This window comes from Haliotis rubra, unplaced genomic scaffold, assembly GCF_003918875.1.
Source record: "Haliotis rubra isolate DU_JTF1 unplaced genomic scaffold, ASM391887v1 Scf40, whole genome shotgun sequence".
Classification (NCBI taxonomy): Eukaryota; Metazoa; Mollusca; class Gastropoda; order Lepetellida; family Haliotidae; genus Haliotis; species Haliotis rubra.
The window spans coordinates 1879152-1902868 of record NW_025767080.1 but is presented as its reverse complement, the minus strand read 5'-3'; the positions used below and the strand labels follow the sequence as shown (position 1 = coordinate 1902868).

At 40.7% G+C, this 23717-nt stretch overlaps 1 protein-coding gene across 2 annotated transcripts in view; it reads left to right on the top strand.

Moving 5' to 3' along the window:
- Window positions 1-4483: 4483 nt before the first annotated feature.
- LOC124287379 (4-coumarate--CoA ligase 1-like) overlaps window positions 4484-23717 on the top strand; it is a 30254-nt gene continuing 11020 nt past the window's right edge. Inside the window, exons 1-4 of one of the 2 annotated variants that reach the window (XM_046723903.1) lie at window positions 4484-4583; window positions 17998-18206; window positions 19874-20081; window positions 20468-20568. In XM_046723903.1, the coding sequence (XP_046579859.1) occupies window positions 18108-18206; window positions 19874-20081; window positions 20468-20568 (408 nt within the window). In that variant the 5' untranslated portion in view covers window positions 4484-4583; window positions 17998-18107. Of the gene's footprint in view, window positions 4584-10574; window positions 10616-17997; window positions 18207-19873; window positions 20082-20467; window positions 20569-23717 lie in introns of those variants that run through there. The other variant, XM_046723904.1, reaches the window with a different exon arrangement.

The following is a 23717-nucleotide window of genomic DNA, read 5'->3' as shown; positions in this document are numbered from 1 at the left end:
TATCAGTATCAACAGGGATAATCTACAGCATCTTCTACTCTCCCTGGTATCAAGTAGAAAGAATCAATGTTAACATTTGCAAAATCTCCAATTAAATCTATACAACAGTAAAAAGTATTCCCTTTAACTATTGTCCACAGCAGAATAAGGTGTACAGATTGGTTTCAGGCACCTGTTTCTGAAACTTTTATTCTTCATCAACATACAGATCGTCATTCTCTAGCACCAGAGAAGGTCCAGGTCAGACTACCGGCCGGTCTGACATTGACATCGTCATATACATTCACAGTGGCCTCTCTCATTTCAACCACAGATAGGGTTTCTTAAAATGTTAATGAACATTTCACCGTAACACATATACGATGATCTCACAGGACAAAGATAACACACACATAATTAAACCAACATGCTTCAGATTTAGCTGTTCTTTAACGTCATCAAATGGATGTCCAACACTTTCAAACAATCTAACATCTGTCATGGAATCAGAAAAACATATTTCTTCGCTTTGTCTTGCATGCGTTCACTTCCTGGCCATGGCATGGTATGCCCCGACTGTATGTATCCTGTTCTCAATAAGTTTTAAAAGCTTCACATAGAGCAATAATGTCACGTATTTCAGACAGAAAGTGATTTTTCCATGTCGTTTTCGTTCCCCGTAAGAGATCACCCAGAACAATTCCATGAGGCCAAGATTCTCAAGGTTTTGCTGCCCGCACAGGGTGACTGCTACTCCCTCGGTGCTTGTTTTCTCTTTCAGGTGTACCCTAATATGTCATCTTTAGCCTTTGGTATCGCTACCCAAAACATGGTACTTCTGAAGTCAAACCAAAGTCAAGCCGACCCTGTGTTACAACTGTGTCCAGGAACGCCTCGTACCGCTTCATCATTTGTAGCAAAAGTGTACAGCATCCTTCATTACGGCGGAGGGCGGTGGCGTAGCCGAGTGGTTCAAGCGTTCGCTTGTCACGGATACATTCCGGGTTCGATTACCCAGATGGGTGTATTGTGTGAAGCACATACTATTTTGCAGGAATATTGCTAAAAGCGGCGTAAAACCATACTCACTCACTCTATTGCAGTAGAAATATCCGACCAAACAGTGCGGGACCGCAAATCCCATATCCTACATCTGATAACCAGCATGTTTACATGTGCGTGCATGGCCGATCCCAGGTCCCTGTCTTCCCCCCTAGCTATAGTATGTCATGTACACGCCATACTTGTGTATCTGGGTCTGAGTTCTAAGGCTTGATGTCAGCATTCCTCAAATTGTATTCTGCCTTACTGGTGGTGGTGGTGGGATTGGGTTTAACGTCGTGCTTGAGAATATTTCGCTCATATGACGACGTGCATTCATGCGTGTGTAGGTGTTTGTGCGACTGCTTGTACTAGCCAAGGCTGAAGCTGGTTTTATAGTGCTAGCCCACTGAGATACCATGCCGCAGTGAAGCATGAATACCCCACTCAGACACATTATACTGACTCCGAGCCGACCAGTCCTTGGTGTACCCATTAATGCCGAGCGCCAGGCAGGGACCAACAAGTACCGGAGGCGGTCCTGCCTTACTGGAGGTAATACAGGCAATTAATCGTTAACTTGGGTGGTTGGTTTGTTGTTTAACGCCGCACTCAGCAATATTCCCGCTATATGGCGGCGGTCTGTAAATAGTCGAATCTGGACAATCCAGTGATCAACAGCATGAGCATCGATCTACACAATTGGAATTCGATGACATGTGTCAACCATGTCAGCAAACCTGACCACCCGATCCCGTCAGTCGCCTCTTACGACAAGCATGGGAAGACCAATTCTAACCTGGATCTTCACGGGTACGTTAGCTTGATTACAGGACTGGTAACTGTGGCTTCATGAGAGGTATCTTTCACATTTCACATACAATGACTGTCTGAACAGTATAGATAATGTGTTGCATTAACTGTACACGGCTGTTGGGATCGGGTTAACAATTAACATGCCCAGCTGGGGATACGTGTATACAATCATTGATTGTGCGGTTTAATTAGTGGTGAATGGTGATTCTGAACATGACAGCGTGCAGCAACAAAGGTTGCGACGCGTAGGTCTCTCTTTCAACAACGTTAGAAAGCCACGGTACAGATCTTGATCTTGGTCAGTATTTCAACATTAGTTAGACTGTATTATTTCAAAAAGGAATTATACATAAAATGGCGAAAAATGATTTAGAGAGTTTGAGGTAAGAATAAACAATATGATTAACTGTATTGTTTCATATTAGAGTCTGTAGATTCACGACTGGAAGTGACAGCATTGGTACACATATTGCTGAGTGCGGTAGAGAAACGGTATAAATGTTGACAGATGTGCTTAACCCAAGATATCCTAGTGTTTGGAGATTAATACAACGTAAATATTTTGAAAAGTGATTTCATTGTAACTTACAAGTTAAAAATAGCGTGTACGTGTTGCCCAAACACATCTTACCAAGCCCAAATTTCAGGACATCCAGGCAATACCATTCTGGGGTAAACGAGTGACCTGTACATGCCAGGAGGAGATAGAGGTGGTTACATGGGAACATTACGCTGTGGTTACATGGTAACATCGCTCTGTGGTTACATGGGAACATCACGCTGTGGTCACATGGAAACATCACTCTTTGGTTACATAGAAACATCACTCTGTGGTTACATTGGAACATCACGTTGTGGTTACATGGAAACATTACTCTGTGGTTAAATGAGTTACATGGAAACATCACACTACGGTTACATGGGAGCATCGTTCTGTGATTCCATGGAAACATCACGCTTACATGAGTTACATGGGAACATCACTCTGTGGTTACATGGGAACATCACTCTGTGGTTACATTGGAACATCGCTCTGTAGTTACATGAGAACATCACGCTTTGGTTCCGTGGAAACATCACGCTTTCCATGAGTTACATGGTAACATCACTATGTGCTTACATGGGAGCATCGCTCTGTGGTTCCATGGAAACTTCACGCTTACAAGAGTTACTTTGGAACATCACTCTGTGGTTACATGGGAACATCACTCTGTGGTTACATTGGAACATCGCTCTGTAGTTACATGGGAGCATCACTCTGTGGTTACATGGGAACATCACTCAGTGGTTACATGGGAACATCACTCTGTGGTTACATGGGAACATCACTCTTACATGGATTACATGATAACATTACTCAGTGGTTAGATGGGAGCATCACTCTGTGGTAACATGGGAACATCGCTCTGTGATTCCATGGGAACATCACTCTTACATGGGTTACATGATAACATCACTCTGCGGTTACATGGGAACATCGCTCTGTGGTTAGATGGGACATTAATATGTTGTTACATGGGAGCATTATTCTGTGGTTACATGGAAGCATCACTCTGTGGTGACATGGAAACTTCACGCTTACAAGAGTTACTTTGGAACATCACTCTGTGGTTACATGGGAACATCAGTCTGTGGTTACATTGGAGCATCGCTCTGTAGTTACATGGGAGCATCACTCTGTGGTTACATGGGAACATCACTCTGTGGTTACATGGGAACATCACGCTTACATGGATTACAAGATAACATCACTCTGTGGTTACATGGGAGCATCACTCTGTGGTTACATGGGAACATCGCTCTGTGGTTACATGGGAACATCACTCATACATGGGTTACATGATAACATCACTCTGCGGTTACATGGGAGCATCGCTCTGTGGTTACATGGGAACATCACTCTGTGGTTACATGGGAACATCATCGCTCTGGTTACATGGGAACATCACTCGCTGTGGTTACATGGATAACATCACTCTGTGGTTACATGGGAACATCGCTCTGTGGTTAGATGGGACACATATGTTGTGAGCATTACTCTGTGGTTACATGGAAACATCACGCTGTGGTTACATGGGAACATCACGCTGTGGTTACATGGAAACATCACTCTGTGGTTACATGGGAACATCACGCTGTGGTTACATGGAAACATCACGCTGTGGTTACATGAGAACATCTCTCTTACATGAGTTACATTACTCATGAGTATTCATGTATTACTACCAGCTGACACTGGGCTATACTATGTGTATCACTTGCACCAACTGCATGCATTGTGTTTGTGCACAGTGTCATTAATGAAACTGAAATACGTTTATTTATACTTATGAAGTATGTAACGTTACATATTACCCCAATGCACCACTCTATGCCAGTATGTTACCATTATTAAATCCGTTTGAATAGTGTCATTTGTTTAAGGCCATTTTCTGAATACGAACTTAAAATCAGTCAATTATACAATAACCGTTAAACACATTAAACTTCAAATTGCAAACCTTATCTAACATCCAATTTCCACTGGAGCAGCAACTGTTATTGGCATGAGGGACAAATGGCTGAAGAGTAATCAACCCTCCCTAACCGCACATGGTACCAGCACTGACACCAGCTTTCAACTGTCTAACGACGTCACGTGATCACAAACGTCATGGGTCACGTGACAACGGGGACTATTTTTGTCGAGACATTGATGAAGTTGGAGAATAAGAAAAAATCAGGTCGGATGTAAACGCAGTTCAAAGGTAAATATACATGTTTGTGTTTGAAGGCAAGTGTATGGCTGTGAGTGTGACTTTTCGTTAGCTCTGCTTTTAATGATGTTCATATGTCTTTGTTCGAATTGGACGTGATTTCATTTTTTTTTCGTAAAATGTTCATGTAAAAGTTGTAAACTGTCCTTCATATGAGTACAATCACTTCTGCTTGTCCGTCTAGCCTTCTTTATCAGGGACTGATCACCTTTTGATATTTTTGGACGGGGCCCTTGGGAACTTTATGAAAATATGTTTTGTTTCTGTATTATGAGTTAACTCCAAATATAAACTGGTCGCTGGACATTACCTACGTCCGGAATCTGGATATTCCTGTCTCAGAAAGAAATGTAAATCAATGACTAAGAAATGACTAAGAAATAATTAGCAGCGGATTCGTTTTTCGAATAACGAATAACGTGCTGTCAGTGGGTTCCTTATTCGTTTTTCGAATAACTTGCTAGCAGTGGGTTCCTTATTCGTTTTTCGAATAACGAATAACGTACTCCCAGTGGGTTCGTTATTCGTTTTTCGAATAACGAATAACTTGCTAGCAGTGGGTTCCTTATTCGTTTTTCGAATAACGAATAACGTGCTGTCAGTGGGTTCCTTATTCGTTTTTCGAATAACGAATAACGTGCTGTCAGTGGGTTCGTTATTCACTCTACGCTCATCAGTTTTGTCAGATATAAAATATAAGATGTAAGCTATGCAGCAGTGGGTTCGTTATCAACTCGATGCCCATCACTTCTACCAAATATAACATAGTCTATATCCCAACAATTGTTTATTAATTCATCACTTCCGAATAGCACAAAACTGACCCGAGCCGGGTTCGTTATTCAGTGTATGTGTGTCCATCAACTCTATGATAGTCTTTCTCCAAACAACTGTCAAGAAAATCAGAACTTCTACAAATTCAAAAACTAAATATCCCCGGATTAACTGTTCAGACTTGGGACAACGAATATAAGATACGGTGTTTCCAATTAGTTATTCTATTTACGTTATTTGTTCTCGAATAACGAAAACATGACAGCAGATGATTTGTTAATCAAACTCTGTATGTTCACGATCACTGTAAGTCATCCAAATGCCTCATTTAAATATTTCGATAGAATTGATGGACATACGCTGAATGACTGCTAGTTTTTCGTAATTCATCAGTGCTGAATAACTAAACAGCTCTTGCACGTTAGTTCGCCTGTAGAAGGGATCTGCTGTCTTTCATTACATGGGTTTCAGTGTATATGACCACGCCATTGTAGATGTTTCCTGTGCAACCTTGAATAACGAACCCGCTGCTTGCACGTTATTCGTTATTCGACATACAAATAACGAAACACGGATCTGCTGGGATTCTGGAACCTAATAATTATTAATCCATTTCTGAATAACAAACTCAGTGCTGGTTAGGTTGTATCTTATAGTTTATGTTTGAGTGAACCGATACAGTGAATAACGAACCCACTGCTAGCACGTTATTCGTTATTCGAAAAATAAATAACGAATCCGGGGATAGTTAGGTTTGCATTATTCAGAAGTACTGAATTACTTGACATTTGTTTGGAGATAGACTATCATAGACTTGACGGGCATACATACACCGATAACGAACCCGGTTCTGGTCTGTTTTGTGCTCTTCGGAAGTGATGAATTAATAAACAGTGGATGGGATATAGACTATGTTATATTTGATGGAACTGATCGACACAGAGTGAATAACGAACCACAGCTAGCACGTTATTCGTTATTCGAAAAACGAATAACGAACCCGCTGCTAACTTCTGGCTGCCCCAGATTTACACCGCCTGCTCCCAAAGAATACTGATTTTGAGTGTAAATTATCCGGGGCATTGTGAACCCATTATCTTTCAAGAGCCTCTTGCCACTGTTGTCCTTTCCTCAAGGCCATTAACATCACAGTTGGACTGTATTTAAACATACGCACACTGAAGATATAGTTCGTATTGTCTCGGGTAGTGGAATGGACAGATAAGACCAGCAGCGGATTTATGTTTATGTCATATTCTCTTACCAATGGCATGATTTATACATTTGTTAGATGACTCTTAGCATGGCTTCTACATATAGACCCGTGGTGTAGTTGACAGAGCATTTGCCCAGTGTACTGACGCTAGTTCGTACCCTGGTGGTGTCGTACCCAAAGACCTGCCTGGCACTGGGCATTAAGGGTAGAGAACAAAGACTTGTCGGCTCGTCAGTATAATGTGTCTATGCTGGGCAAACCTTTCTCTAAGTGACCGGTAAACATACAGCCATACACGCATATGTACATCCACGTGACATCCAGACATCTTCAGCACGACGTTAGGGGCGGTGGCGTAGCGTAGTAGTTAAAGCGTTCGTTCGTCAAGCCAAATAGCCGAGTTCGATTCCCCACTTGGGTACAATGGATGAAGCCCATTTCTGGTGTCCCCCGCGCGATATAGCGGAATATTGATAAACGTGGCGTAAAACTAGATTCACTCACCCTCTCAACACGACGTTAGACCGGTTTTCACCTCCGCCAAAACTGACCCTTGTCAGATCTGGCGTTCCGTAAGTAATATATTTATTTAACGAAAGTTGCTTGTTTGTTTTATAACAATTGACCTTTCGGTGTTTGTGTTCATAGAACGAGGTCCACGTGCATCTTCTATTTCTATGGATTACCTAGAACATATTTCATGACTTGATCTTGAGATGACAGACCAATAACATCAACCCAGGACTACATTTATTCTGTTAATGTTTGAATGTGTTGTGACATCAGCAAAACACGTTGATCGACAATATTTGGGCTTGGACCCAACTTCGATATATATATTCAATACAACAGATTTCGTAGTTTTTTATATACAGACTTGATATCAACTTGTCAAAGCCCCAGGGATATTCCGACTGGGAAGAAACGTTGTAATATCAAAATGAAATATTTGAAGTTTCTAATAAAAGCAGTGTCTGTTGTATGATATCGACTGTAGTAGGGTACAAGTGTTAATGACTCGCTATCAGATAGTGGTGAAACAAAATACTGGCCTAAATATGAAAAAGGCTTACACTCAGAATAATCTTGCAACGAACGACACCAGGTTGTCTGACAGATGATAATACCCCACATGATCCGTAAAAATGGATTGTAAAGCCTCCTTTGAAGTGAATTTCATGACTCACTGGAACAAGCACGGGTAGAAAGGGCGCATTTCATATTTGCCAATTTGTATTCAGAATTGTGATTATGCTTCAAATATGATATCAAATGGTTTAGTCATAGTTTTGTTGACTGTTTGCCATTATTTTACTCAGTCACCTTATTAACGTATTAATATTAGTTATGCATAAAAACGGGGTTGAGCATCAAGTTGTTTTGAAGTTAACATATTTAGGTCCACTCAGAGTAGACAAATAACTTGAAACGTGTCCCCAAAACACGGAATTGTTAAAGAGTAGTTTGACGCCTCCAACCTGTTAATGAAGCTGCATTTGTCTTTCAGATGAAGTTTCTCTCTACAATATACACTCGGATTATTCAAGTGAATAATTTAACTTTCAGCCAAACATACTTAGTCTCTTTTTCTTTGACAATTCCAAATGACCAATGAACATATCTGTAGCAAATTAGGAGCCACGTGACCATGTGGGTAATCAGAAATATTTGTCCTGCTTTACTTCATAGGTAAGGCGGAAATCGAGTTTTCTGTAAATTTCTAGTTTTAACACATTCTGTGCTTTTACTGATCAAAAACCTTACTAAACTGATACACTTCAATTCAAAACAATTTTACACGTAATAGTCCACACTTGTACTAGTTCAGTGCATAATTTCGAACTGCAGAATCGGAAAATCCATTCCATTTTAGTAGCACCCATTAGCTTTTCCTGGAATTTAGCGAAAGGCCGACTTCTTTCCTGGAATCGGTTCGTGAGGCGGGTTCAGTAACAGTACCGCGGGGTGCTGAGTTAGGTGAATTATAAAGGGTTAGGATTCACATGACGCTTGCAAATAAGCGGAGGCCGGGGGGATATGTCATCTTTTGATGACTCGTTACCATCCGCCATAAAATAGAAGCAACATATAGGACCATGTTTCCTCCGTCCGTCACTAGTACTTCATTTCCAGACATGGTTAGACATGACAAAGATCTTTGATATGAAATGTCATATGCTTGCAATGAGAGTACCGTATTTGTGATGTGAGCACCAGTCTCTAATAGGAGCAAGGCTCTAACAGACTGGTGTATGACCACCGTAATGCTCTTGGAATCAGCTTCACTCCCAAAATCATCTCCTGCCTTTTTACTAAATTTCTTAATTTACTCAGGTGCCTCCTACATCGCCTATTTACAGGCTTTTCTTGTGGCACATGCCATGAAATGTTATTTAATCGGAGAGTTCGTTTCCCGTTTTCGGTGTGAATGTCTTCTACTGAGTAACGCCCCTTACGTCTAACCTTTCTTTCACTAAAAGTCCGAAATGCGGAGGTTTCGGAATAGCAAGGTGCGGACACTGTCTATTTTTCAGGTTACCATACCACGCTGTCTGTATGTATTGTTTGTTATGTAATGTACATGGGCCTGTGGTCTTTATACTGAATAAATTCTTCATTCCATTACTGAGTGATAAAAGCAGAACTGCAGACTTATCTGAATAACGAGTAAAATACACACATATACTGAGGGAAACAAATACGGGAACACAAGAAAGCACAAGTGTTCCTTTATTCTTTTCCATGTTTCTTCTCAAGCCTTGTATTCACTGTAGGTGAAAACTTGAGAATATAGACAGGAACACTGCTTTGACCTGATGTTCCCTTATTTCTTTCCCTCAGTATATTAACATATTTATTATTCAATTAATCATAATCCTTATATGATTTTCAGTTTTCAAATCTCCAGTTGTGTATTGGCAAGGGTTTAGTGATTGAGAAAAGAAATTAAATCAACAGCTACTGTGCGTGCACAAATACCCAATCGCTGAAGTATGTCACGTTAATGCAAAGCTAATGGATACTTGCCAATCGCGATGACTGGTTCGATATTACAAAAATGCAATCTACACAAGTAGTCTAAACGGGGCTGAATAGAAATCCATTGTTTAGTCGCGAGAAGACTCATGCAATATAATTTTACATGTCTACAAATCAGTTCAGGTGATAATAGGTAACATCTGAATATATAGACACAATTTCTAAGCTTTTTTCTTGCATTGATAATTACAACGCTTTGATTTTCTTTGATTATTTCTCTGGAACCCTAAATTTCCAATCTCAGGCGATGAACATATGTTAACACAATTGTCACTATAACACCCTAAATACATACAACTTGTAATGGAAATCATATTTCTTTTGTTAATTAACTGTAATTAAAATTGATTTTAATTTTAAATCTCACAAAAGCGAAGAAACACGGTAATTTCACAGTAAACGTTTATTTTTCACATCTGTCCACATGTATATGTTTCGATGAACAATCTACACCGTGTGGAACATGTTCCATATACAATATGTCAGTTGTAGATATGTCATCATCATTTTGCCCTTGAGGTTGTGAATAAGTATTAATGTGGGAATTCTATTTGTGTTCAAACTGTTGTTTTGTATACGTTTCGCGCTCGACAATTTCGGAATGTTCAATAAACGTGCGATATTTAATCAATGTAGACAGTTCTAATTGACACACAATATACAGAGTCAAACAGTTGGTCGAAATTGTCAATAAATAGTCGCAAATTAACCATTTTGATAACGTACCTGCTTAAAAAGCAATTACTGTTTGTGTGTCGGGTCGTTCAATGTGCCATTTGAATACACTATCAATAACGTTTGTCATGCGAGTCTCAGTAAGGTAATGAGGTATTGGTTGTAGACGTCAGAACAGGTTTTAGGGCTTTATGGTCACGTGTGATGGAGGTAGAGGTTGAGGGGTGGGTGTGGCCTGGGGTGGGGTCAAAGGGGAGAGGCATGAATGTGCTCGATCTATGTCTTACTTTGATACTTTGAACCTGGGATAAACCTTTAGGTATGTGAGTCTCTCTCTCTCTCTCTCTCTCTCTCTCTCTCTCTCTCTCTCTCTCTCTCTCTCTCTCTCTCTCTCTCTCTCTCTCTCTCTCTCTCTCTCTCTCTCTCTCTCTCATTCATGTCCATCGGTTTTGCAAGGAATTGTGTGCATGTTTTCAGTATGTAGTAATCGTTCATGCAGAATTTTGCCTTTTATTCTCAAGTGAATCTCTTTCAGCGGATACTTGGGAGTGGTTATTCTGCGTTTCTGTCGTGTGATACAGAACGAGTGTTGGGTTGAATGTTTCTGTCGTGGTACAGAACGAGTGTTGGGTTGAATGTTTCTGTCGTGGTACAGAACTAGTGTTGTGTTTAATGTTTCTCTCGTGGTACAGAACGAGTGTTGTGTTGAATGTTTCTGTCGTGGTACAGAACGAGTGTTGTGTTGAATCTTTCTGTCGTGGTACAGAACGAGTGTTGTTGAATGTTTCTGTCGTGGTACAGAACAGGTGATTTGTTGAATGTTTCTCTCGTGGTACAAACCGAGTGTTGTGTTGAATATTTCTGTCGTGATACAGAACAAGTTATTTGTTGAATCTTTCTGTCGTGTTACAGAATGAGTGTTGTGTTGAATCTTTCTGTCGTGGAACAGAACGGGTGATTTGTTGAATCTTTCTGTCACGTTACAGAACGAGTTACTTGTTGAATCTTTCTGTCGTGATACAGAACTAGTGTCGTGTTGAATCTTTCTGTCGTGATACAGAATTAGTGTTGTGTTGAATCTTTCTGTCGTGGTACAGAACTAGTGTTGTGTTGAATGTTTCTGTCGTGTTACAGAATGAGTGTTGTGTTGAATGTTTCTGTCGTGGTACAGAACTAGTGTTGTGTTGAATGTTTCTGTCGTGGTACAGAACGAGTGTTGTGTTCAATGTTTCTGTCGTGGTACAGAACTAGTGTTGTGTTGAATGTTTCTGTCGTGGTACAGAACTAGTGTTGTGTTGAGTGTTTCTGTCGTGATACAGAACGAGTTATTTGTTGAATCTTTCTGTTGTGATACAGAACGAGTGTTGTTGAATGTTTCTGTCGTGGTACAGAACTAGTGTTGTGTTGAATGTTTCTGTCGTGTTACAGAACGAGTTATTTGTTGAATGTTTCTGTCGTGTTACAGAACGAGTTATTTGTTGAATGTTTCTGTCGTGTTACAGAACGAGTTATTTGTTGAATGTTTCTGTCGTGGTACAGAACTAGTGTTGGGTTGAATGTTTCTGTCGTGATACAGAACGAGTGTGGTGTTGAATGTTTCTGTCGTGTTACAGAACGAGTGTGGTGTTGAATGTTTCTGTCGTGATACAGAACGAGTTATTTGTTGAATGTTTCTGTCGTGTTACAGAACGAGTGTGGTGTTGAATGTTTCTGTCGTGTTACAGAACTAGTGTTGTGTTGAATGTTTCTGTCGTGATACAGAACGAGTTATTTGTTGAATGTTTCTGTCGTGATACAGAACGGAGTGTTTGTTGAATGTTTCTGTCGTGATACAGAACGGGTGTTTTGTTGAATGTTTCTGTCGTGATACAGAACGAGTGTTGTGTTGAATGTTTCTGTCGTGATACAGAACGGGTGTTTGTTGAATGTTTCTGTCGTGATACAGAACGAGTGTTTTGTTGAATGTTTCTGTCGTGATACAGAACGAGTGTTTTGTTGAATGTTTCTGTCGTGATACAGAACGAGTGATTTGTTGAATGTTTCTGTCGTGATACAGAACGAGTGTTGTGTTGAATGTTTCTGTCGTGTTACAGAACGATGTGTTGTTGAATGTTTCTGTCGTGATACAGAACGAGTTATTTGTTGAATGTTTCTGTCGTGTTACAGAACGAGTGTGGTGTTGAATGTTTCTGTCGTGTTACAGAACGAGTGTGGTGTTGAATGTTTCTGTCGTGATACAGAACGAGTTATTTGTTGAATGTTTCTGTCGTGTTACAGAACGAGTTATTTGTTGAATGTTTCTGTCGTGTTACAGAACGAGTGTGGTGTTGAATGTTTCTGTCGTGTTACAGAACGAGTGTGGTGTTGAATGTTTCTGTCGTGATACAGAACGAGTTATTTGTTGAATCTTTCTGTCGTGATACAGAACTAGTGTTGTGTTGAATCTTTCTGTCGTGTTACAGAATGAGTGTTGTGTTGAATCTTTCTGTCGTGGAACAGAACGGGTGATTTGTTGAATCTTTCTGTCGTGGTACAGAATGAGTGTTGTGTTGAATCTTTCTGTTGTGATACAGAACGAGTTATTTGTTGAATCTTTCTGTCGTGGTACAGAACTAGTGTTGTGTTGAATCTTTCTGTCGTGATACAGAACGGGTGATTTGTTGAATGTTTCTGTCGTGGTACAGAACGAGTTACTTGTTGAATCTTTCTGTCGTGGTACAGAACGGTTGATTTGTTGAAAGTTTCTGTCGTGATACAGAACGAGTGTTGGGTTGAATGTTTCGGTCGTGTTATAAAAAGGAGGTCTTGTTATATATTTCGTTTGTGATACAGAACGAGTGTTGGGTTGAATGTTTCTGTCGTGGTATAGAACGGGTGATTTGTTGAATGTTTCTGTCGCTAAACAGAACGAGTGTTGGGTTGAATGTTTCTATCGTGTTATAAAAAGGAGGTCTCGTTATATATTTCGTTTGTGATACAGAACGAGTGTTGGGTTGAATGTTTCTGTCGTGGTACAGAACGGTTGATTTGTTGAATGTTTCTGTCGTGATTCAGAGCGAGTGTTGGGTTGAGTGTTATAAAAAGGATGTCTTGTTATATATTTTCGTTTATGTTACAGAATGAGTGTTGTGTTGAATGTTTCTGTCGTGATACAGAACAAGTTATTTGATGAATCTTTCTGTCGTGGTACAGAACGAGTGTTGTGTTGAATGTCGTGGTACAAAACGAGTGTTGTGTTGAATCTTTCTGTCGTGATACAGAACGAGTACTAGTGTTGTATTGAATGTGTCTGTCGTGGTACAGAACGAGTGTTGAGTTGAATGTTTCTGTCGTGATACAGAACGAGTGTTGTGTTGAATGTTTCTGTCGTGATACAGAACGAGTGTTGTGTTGAATGTGTCTGTCGTGGTACAGAACGAGTGTTGAGTTGAATGTTTCTGTCGTGATACAGAACGAGTGTTGTGTTGAATGTTTCTGTCGTGGTACAGAACGAGTGTTGTGTTGAATGTTTCTGTCGTGGTACAGAACTAGTGTTGTGTTTAATGTTTCTGTCGTGGTACAGAACGAGTGTTGTGTTGAATGTTTCTGTCGTGGTACAGAACGAGTGTTGTGTTGAATCTTTCTGTCGTGGTACAGAACGAGTGTTGTTGAATGTTTCTGTCGGGGTACAGAACAGGTGATTTGTTGAATGTTTCTGTCGTGGTACAAACCGAGTGTTGTGTTGAATATTTCTGTCGTGATACAGAACAAGTTATTTGTTGAATCTTTCTGTCGTGTTACAGAACGAGTGTTGTGTTGAATGTTTCTGTCGTTGTACAGAATGAGTGTTGTGTTGAATCTTTCTGTCGTGGAACAGAACGGGTGATTTGTTGAATCTTTCTGTCACGTTACAGAACGAGTTACTTGTTGAATCTTTCTGTCGTGATACAGAACTAGTGTCGTGTTGAATCTTTCTGTCGTGATACAGAATAAGTGTTGTGTTGAATCTTTCTGTCGTGGTACAGAACTAGTGTTGTGTTGAATCTTTCTGTCGTGATACAGAACGGGTGATTTGTTGAATGTTTCTGTCGTGTTACAGAACGATTTTTTTTAATGTTTCTGTCGTGGTACAGAACTAGTGTTGTGTTGAATCTTTCTGTCGTGATACAGAATTAGTGTTGTGTTGAATGTTTCTGTCGTGATACAGAACGAGTTATTTGTTGAATCTTTCTGTTGTGATACAGAACGAGTGTTGTGTTGAATCTTTCTGTCGTGGTACAGAACTAGTGTTGTGTTGAATCTTTCTGTCGTGGTACAGAACGAGTTATTTGTTGAATGTTTCTGTCGTGGTACAGAACGAGTGTTGTGTTGAATCTTTCTGTCGTGGTACAGAACTAGTGTTGTGTTGAATCTTTCTGTCGTGGTACAGAACGAGTTATTTGTTGAATCTTTCTGTTGTGATACAGAACGAGTGTTGTGTTGAATCTTTCTGTCGTGGTACAGAACTAGTGTTGTGTTGAATCTTTCTGTCGTGATACAGAACGGGTGATTTGTTGAATGTTTCTGTCGTGGTACAGAACGAGTGTTGTGTTGAATGTTTCTGTCGTGGTACAGAACGGTTGATTTGTTGAAAGTTTCTGTCGTGATATAGAACGAGTGTTGGGTTGAATGTTTCTGTCGTGTTATAAAAAGGAGGTCTTGTTATATATTTCGTTTGTGATACAGAACGAGTGTTGGGTTGAATGTTTCTGTCGTGGTATAGAACGGGTGATTTGTTAAATGTTTCTGTCGCTAAACAGAACGAGTGTTGGGTTGAATGTTTCTATCGTGTTATAAAAAGGAGGTCTTGTTATATATTTCGTTTGTGATACAGAACGAGTGTTGGGTTGAATGTTTCTGTCGTGGTACAGAACGGTTGATTTGTTGAATGTTTCTGTCGTGATTCAGAGCGAGTGTTGGGTTGAGTGTTATAAAAAGGATGTCTTGTTATATATTTTCGTTTATGTTACAGAATGAGTGTTGTGTTGAATGTTTCTGTCGTGATACAGAACAAGTTATTTGATGAATCTTTCTGTCGTGGTACAGAACGAGTGTTGTGTTGAATGTCGTGGTACAAAACGAGTGTTGTGTTGAATCTTTCTGTCGTGATACAGAACGAGTACTAGTGTTGTATTGAATGTGTCTGTCGTGGTACAGAACGAGTGTTGAGTTGAATGTTTCTGTCGTGATACAGAACGAGTGTTGTGTTGAATGTTTCTGTCGTGGTACGGAACGAGTGTTGTGTTGAATGTTTCTGTCGTGGTACAGAACGAGTGTTGTGTTGAATGTTTCTGTCGTGGTACAGAACTAGTGTTGTGTTGAATCTTTCTGTCGTGGTACAGAACGAGTGTTGTTGAATGTTTCTGTCGTGGTACAAAACGAGTGTTGTGTTCAATATTTCTGTCGTGATACAGAACGATGATTTGTTAAATATTTCGTTTGTGTTACAGAATGAGTGTTGTGTTGAATGTTTCTGTCGTGATACAGAACAAGTTATTTGTTGAATCTTTCTGTCGTGGTACAGAACTACTGTTGTGTTGAATCTTTCTGTCGTGATACAGAACGGGTGATTTGTTGAATGTTTCTGTCGTGTTACAGAACGATTTTTTTTAATGTTTCTGTCGTGGTACAGAACTAGTGTTGTGTTGAATGTGTCTGTCGCGGTACAGAACGAGTGTTGTGTTGAATGTTTCTGTCGTGGTACAGAACAAGTTATTTGTTGAATGTTTCTGTCGTGGTACAGAACCAGGGTTGTGTTGAATGTTTCTGTCGTGGTACAGAACTAGTGTTGTGTTGAATGTTTCTGTCGTGGTACAGAACGAGTGTTGTGTTGAATCTTTCTGTCGTGGTACAGAACGAGTGTTGTGTTGAATGTTTCTGTCGTGATACAGAACGAGTGTTGTGTTGAATCTTTCTGTCGCGGTACAGAACGAGTGTTGTGTTGAATGTTTCTGTCGTGATACAGAACGAGTGTTGTGTTGAATCTTTCTGTCGCGGTACAGAACGAGTGTTGTGTTGAATGTTTCTGTCGTGATACAGAACAAGTTATTTGTTGAATGTTTCTGTCGTGGTACAGAACGAGTGTTGTGTTGAATGTTTCTGTCGTGGTACAGAACAAGTTATTTGTTGAATGTTTCTGTCGTGGTACAGAACCAGGGTTGTGTTGAATGTTTCTGTCGTGGTACAGAATGAGTGTTGTGTTGAATGTTTCTGTCGTGGTACAGAACGAGTGTTGTGTTGAATCTTTCTGTCGTGGTACAGAACGAGTGTTGTGTTGAATGTTTCTGACGTGGTACAGAAGAAGTGTGTGTTGAAGCTTTCTGTAGTGGTACAGAACGAGTGTTGGGTTGAATGTGTCTGTCGTGATACAGAACGAGTGTGGTGTTGAATGTTTCTGTCGTGATACAGAACGAGTGTCGTGTTGAATGTTTCTGTCGTGATACAGAACAGGTTATTTGTTGAATCTTTCAGTCGTGGTGCAGAACGATGTCTTGTTAAATATTTCGTTTGTGTTACAGAACGAGTGTTGTGTTGAATGTTTCTGTCGTGGTACAGAACAAGTTATTTGTTGAATCTTTCTGTCGTGATACAGAACGGGTGATTTGTTGAATGTTTCTGTCGTGGTACAGAACGAGGGTTGTGTTGAATGTTTCTGTAGTGGTACAGAATGAGTGTTGTGTTGAATGTTTCTGTCGTGATACAGAACGAGTGTTGTGTTGAATGTTTCTGTCGTGGTACAGAACGAGTGTTGTGTTGAATGTTTCTGACGTGGTACAGAACAAGTGTGTGTTGAATGTTTCTGTAGTGGTACAGAACGAGTGTTGGGTTGAATGTGTCTGTCGTGATACAGAACGAGTGTGGTGTTGAATGTTTCTGTCGTGATACAGAACGAGTGTCGTGTTGAATGTTTCTGTCGTGGTACAGATCGATGTATTGTTGAATGTTTCTGTCGTGATACCCAACGGGTGATTTGTAGAATGTTTCTGTCGTGATACAGAACGATGTATTGTTGAATCTTTCTTTCGTGATACAGAACGGGTGATTTGTTGAATGTTTCTGTCGTGTTACAGAATGATTTTTTTTAATGTTCTGTCGTGATACAGAACGATGATTTCTTAAATATTTTGTTTGTGTTACAAAAAGGGTGTTGTGTTGAATGTTTCTGTCGTGATACAGAACAGGTTATTTGTTGAATCTTTCTGTCGTGGTGCAGAACGATGTCTTGTTAAATATTTCGTTTGTGATACAGAACGAGTGTTGTGTTGAATCTTTCTGTCGTGGTACAGAACGATATATTGTTGAATGTTTCTGTCGTGATACAGAACGGGTGATTTGTGGAATGTTTCTGTCGTGATACAGGACGGGTGATTTGTTGAATGTTTCTGTCGTGTTACAGAACGATTTTTTTTTTAATGTTTCTGTCGTGATACAGAACGATGATTTGTTAAATATTTCGTTTGTGTTACAAAAAGGGTGTTGTGTTTAATGTTTCTGTCGTGGTACAGAACGGGTGTTGGGTTGAATGTTTCTGTCGTGTTACAGAACGAGTGTTGTGTTGAATGTTTCTGTCGGGTTCTTAAATATTTCGTTTGTGTGACAGAACGGGTGTTTTGTTGAATGTACCCTACGTCATTACAGTAACCTTTATACAATGTCAGTCAGCGTTGTGTATTTCACCCTCAGGTTTCTTAACTGGATTATGCCACAAGTCTGACAATAAGAAACAATAACGAACAGTTCCCAAGAGCTCCAAGACATATCATTTCACTGAAGTACACGTGAGGGATTTCAAGATGATGTCACTGAAAGGAAAGACGATGGACCTACCCCGTGTGCCGCTGGGCACGTTCATGACGGAGATGTGCGATCAACATGGGACTAAAGTAGCCTTGGTGGGTATTCAACTCTAATTTCTAATTATGATAGATTATATTAAACGGCCCATGTGGCGCAGTGGATGTTGCGTCTGCCAGGAGAACGGAAGGTCGGTGTTTAGATCATCTGGCGGCGTTAGAGCGAGTCTCTGATTGGATAGCGTCTTCTATTATTCCCACCTCTTTTAACGTGCAACTATATTATCCAATTAGAGACTCGCTCTACTATTCGGTGCGGGTCTGTAGCCTGAGGTTTGTTTACTTCCGGGCATATATCCTGACTTCGTCCGAGAATGGACGGTCAAAGCGATGGAAGCGTTTGTCAGAACGAAACCGAGCCGAGCCGAGCCGGGCCGCCATTTTGTTTCGATTTACTGACACACCTTTCTTATATCTTATATATATAGGTCATGCTTATAAATATATCAGAGTCGGGCGCCTATGCATGCATCAACCAAGTCAGCGAGCCTGACCTCCCGACTCCGTTAGTCGTCTCTTACGACAAGCATGGCTTACTGAAGGCACATTCTAACCTAGGTGTTCAGGGGACGTTTAACTGTAGTACTTATCACAGATGTAACACATGCTATGTTTGGGATTACACTTTCTTAGTAAATCACAGAGGACAACCTCCGCCGTGATGTTGCTGGAATATTGCTTTAAGCGGCGTAAAACCAAGCTCAGTCAGTCAGTCAGAGGACAACCTGGACAAAGACGCTGTGTTGTAACATCTGAGTATACCACTTCCAGCTAATTATGTGTTTGTAAGAAATTAATAAAACATAAATGAATTCTAAAAGTACAACTCTGGTATTACTTACTGGACGAAATGAAAATTGAACAAGCATTTAATAACTGTGTCATGTTCAATAACACTGGTATAAGTTTTCCATCAAGTCAAACATACCTTAATAATCTTATTTATTGCTGTATAACGATAATACTGTCATGACATGATAAAGGCTCGGCGTTCATAGGAGTTAATTATGGTGGCCGGTAGGGGGCAGTGTTCTATTGACTTGAATAAAGCCGATAATGTGGTAACACAAGACGAGCAATCTGTATACTATATCGGTTTCTGTCCTCGTGCTATTGCCTTCACTCTCGTGATATCACCTTCTCTCTTCGTGCTATCTCTTTCTCTCCTTGTGCTATCACTTTATCGCCTTCTCCAGATCAATATTGAAATCGGAGTCTCATTTCGGTCACCATACATAATGAGGCGTTTTTGATCACAAACGGATATTACCCACCCAAACTGTATTAACTGTGGCTTACACATGCCATCTGAAATCAGTATTAAATGTATTGTTTCAGAATACGATGCAATATTTCGATACATGACTTCACGACATGATACTTATATCGTGACCAAACGTCACCAAGGCTTCTATTAGTCGGCGCAATTCCTACCCATGCTAACTCAATAGAACGGTGCTTGTTGTTTGTTTGACTCAGCCTTTAAAAATATTCTAGCGGCATATACTGACGCTGGTGTGTAAATAATTGAGCTTGACAATCCAGTGAATTATGAGTTAAGTCCCAGGACGTCGGATACGATAGCACGTCATCAACCATGTAGGCGAAATCACCAGCCTAGTCGCCTTTTATACGAAGACCATTTATTTCCAAGTACCTGCTGTTACCAGGAATCTCCGCCTGATGCAGGATGTATATGTTTGTAGGTGGACGCCACAACCGGTCGCACTATGTCCTACGAACAGGTCGCCTCAACAGTACGTCGTCTGGCCCGCGGGCTGCGCAATCTCGGATTCAAGAAGGGCGACGTTCTCTGTATCTTTAGCCATAACGTCATGGAGTATCCCATCGTCTTCTACGCAGTTGCCTCCCTTGGCGGGGTTTTACATGCCACTAACCCAACTTACAATGCAAGTGAGTGATTTGTTTAAAGGGTGACTGGGTGAGCTCTGACTTACGTCAATTTTGAAAGAATTTCAGTTATAAAATGGCACATCTGCTTAAATATGCTAAGTCAAGATCAAAGAGTAAGTGAGTTTAGTTTTACGCCGCACTCAGCAATATTCCAGCTAAATGGCGGCTCAAGATCAAATAGATACAGGCGTATGACATTTTGGTAAATGACATGTCTACTGGAATGGTACCGGTGCTAAATGTGGAAGCCGGGTTGCAGATCGCAATTTAATTCCATATTTCTTATAATTGCCGTTGAGAAGCGGAAACAAATCTTTATGTACGAAAATAACTATTTTCAAGCGCTTGGCTATACTGACGAGTTAAAAATCTGGTTTAATTTTCAGCCGAACTCAAGGACACAATTGAGATCTGCAAGAGTAAATTCGTGGTGACCTTCCCAGCCTCGCTTCCAACAGTGAGGGCAGCTGCTGGTAATGTCCTGAAGGTAGGTGTCATCACAGAGGCTTACATCTATGTGGTATCTGAAGTGTCGCTATGGTTCTTCTGAAATAAGTCCTAGATACAAGTGGAGTTGGTGACGTTGATGACGTGTGCGGTAAGTCAGCTCCACTGTTACACATCTAGGTTAGGTTTATTTTCCAATAACTGCCTTTGAAGGAGGATGTGGTCACTCACCTGGTACGGTTTTGTAGTTTCTAGACGCTGCATCAACATCAAATGTGAAATTTAGATATACCGGTAGTCTCTTTGCAGTAGTGGTTATTAGTTATTTTTGTCAAAACTAAACTAGCCTTAGTTTCAAACTAAATAAACGGTCCGAGTGCATTCTAATTATTAGCTAAGCTGTAGTTCTCAACCAGGTTTATGCTTTACTATAGTGATAAAACTACCGGGCAATAGAAAGTAAACACTTTTAAAGTATATGTTATTGTATAAAAAACCGCGAGTACAGTTTTGAAACAAAGCAGAAACATTCGCCCAAACGCAACATGGTCCCGATACCAACGCAGCTGTCCGAAAACCTCGTACGAATCGTGCATTTTTCAAAACGTGAAAAACATAATTGTAGGATATTGGTCCAGATGCACGAGCATGATTGTGGCATAAATACCGAGGTTGGACAAAGCAAGCATGCAGTAATCATGCAGTAAACAACCACGAAAATGCCAAAACTTACGCAAGCGCAACGAGACTGGGCGATCGGTATGGCCAATTTTGGGGCTTCACAACTTCAACTGGCAACAGGTGTGTGTGTGTGTGTGTGTGTGTGTGTGTGTGTGTGTGTGTGAGGGCTTTGTTTCAAAACGAAACCATATGTACATTACCATAACTACAATTTCATTTTGATTTTCAATACTTATAAATTGTTTCCCGAGCCGGTAGGCGAGGTATGACACTGCTACAAAGAGACGTACATCAGACCGTATTACCTGAGGGAGAAGCATACAACGTATTTATCTTACCGCCTTGTTAAATGTACAAAATATCATTTTATTTTATGTTAAAGATCGCTACCGACGATATGACATGCAAACAAAATGGCGTCTGCTTCTCGACTGGATTTTTAACATCAGTGAAACATATTCTGACAAGCATAAAACTGCTATAAAAAATGTCAATTATGTTTAAGCTGAGTGTGCAAACCACTCAATGTATAAAATAGCTTAAAATAAACAAGAAGACAAAGTCATCAATATCCCCCGCAACGGCAAGATACTCCAAAATCTGCTTCAGAAAAGGAGCACTACCACAACATGACATCCTCATAGTCACAGCATAAGTCATGTTTCCATGGAAACCACGAAAAATAAAATTCATATCTGAATCTAAACCCCCAAAAGACACATCTAGGGATCATGCTTGATATGTGTACCAAGTTTGATGAAGCTAGCATGTTTAGTTTAGGAGATCTGCTCCGGACATGATGACATCCTCATAGCCACAGCCTTAGTCACGTTTCCATGGAAACTGCAAAAAATAAAATTCATATCGGGGTCTAAACCCCAAAACGCACATGTAGGGATCGTGCTTGACATATGTACCAAGTTTGATGAAGCTAGCATGTATGGTTTGGAAGATCTGCTCCGGACAAGATGACATCCCCATAGTCACAGCCTAAGTCATGTTTCCACGGAAACCGCAAAAAATAAAATTCGCATCTGGGTCTAACACCCAAAAGGCACTTCTAGGGATCATGGATGACTTATCTACCAAGTTTGGTTAAGCTATCCCCAATAGTTTAGGAGATATGCTTCGGACAAAGTGTGACGGACGCACGGACGGACGGACGGAACTCGTTTCTATATAAGATAATAAAATAAATCTGTACAAAGTGAACACAAAAACAGCTCATCGAACGGTTTTCGAACTCCGGGCACTGCATGCGTCATATTATGACGTTATATGACTGTTAGCGCTTCAGCTTCTCGGCGGAGAGCTTGGCGGTTACCGTGGCAGCGGGTAATATTTTTTCCAGTTGTCACCCTCCTGGGAGAATTCAGACAATAAATACAGAGCACGTTCACACTATGAAAATGACATTACCACGTGTGCTTGATTTGGTAGGTAAACATGAGGTCAGTTTAAGAAAACAAATAAGCATCACTTAACGTCGTTGCAGTTTCGTATGATGATCGTTAAAGATTCTGTTGCGAGAATAATGCGTTCAGTAATAGGAAACATTTCTCATTTCTGTATACTAGTATTAGTTTTGATGTAGCAAATGGATAAAAACATGCGCATTTACGTGCTTAGACCACGATCTACAACGTCAATTGATGACGTCATACAGTGACAAGAATCCGATATTGGACGTTACGAAGCAGACCAAGTGGTTTTTTGAAAGACTTTGATCCAGCATGACCCAGCTTAGTCCTTGTATATGTCTTCAGTGGACTATACTAGGCACATAAAGAAACTGTGCATACAAAAATTTAAAATCTAAATTTATCAAACCTGTGTAGACACATAAGATTTCAAACTCAGAGATTAGTGACATGTATCCAACATGCATGCACGTGCCACGTTCCGTGACGTCAGTGGGTTCGTCCTTGAGACGTGCAATACGTTGTTGCACGTGCATTCCGGGAAAGAGAAACAGAGCAAATGAATGCCACACAATACTATCACTATCACGGCTATTGAACCGCATAGCATGCCAAGGCTCACGTCTGCAAAACGTCATGAGGCCATTGGGATGGTCCGTGGGGGGAATGTCTCAACGACAAGTGGCAGCACATTTCCACTGCCACAGGAACACCATTTCTGCACTAGTGAGACGCTACCAGAACACACATGGCGTCATCGATCGGCCACGTTCTGGACGTCCACGTGTAACAACGCCAAGACAGGACAGATGGATAAGGGTGACCCATCTTCGCCACAGGTTTCAGACTGCAGTGATGACTGCCCGAACCATCCCAGGACTTCGCCGTATCCACCCCAACACAGTTCGACAACGTTTAGGTCATCACGGGATCAGACCACGACGTCCTGCCATGCGGCCTATCCTGACACAACGTCATCGACAAGCTCGCCGAATGTGGTGCCGAAATCATGTCCGCAGACCCTTGTTTTGGTTTAACATTTCCCATAGTGATGGACGTCAACGTGCCTATAGACGCGTGGGAGAAC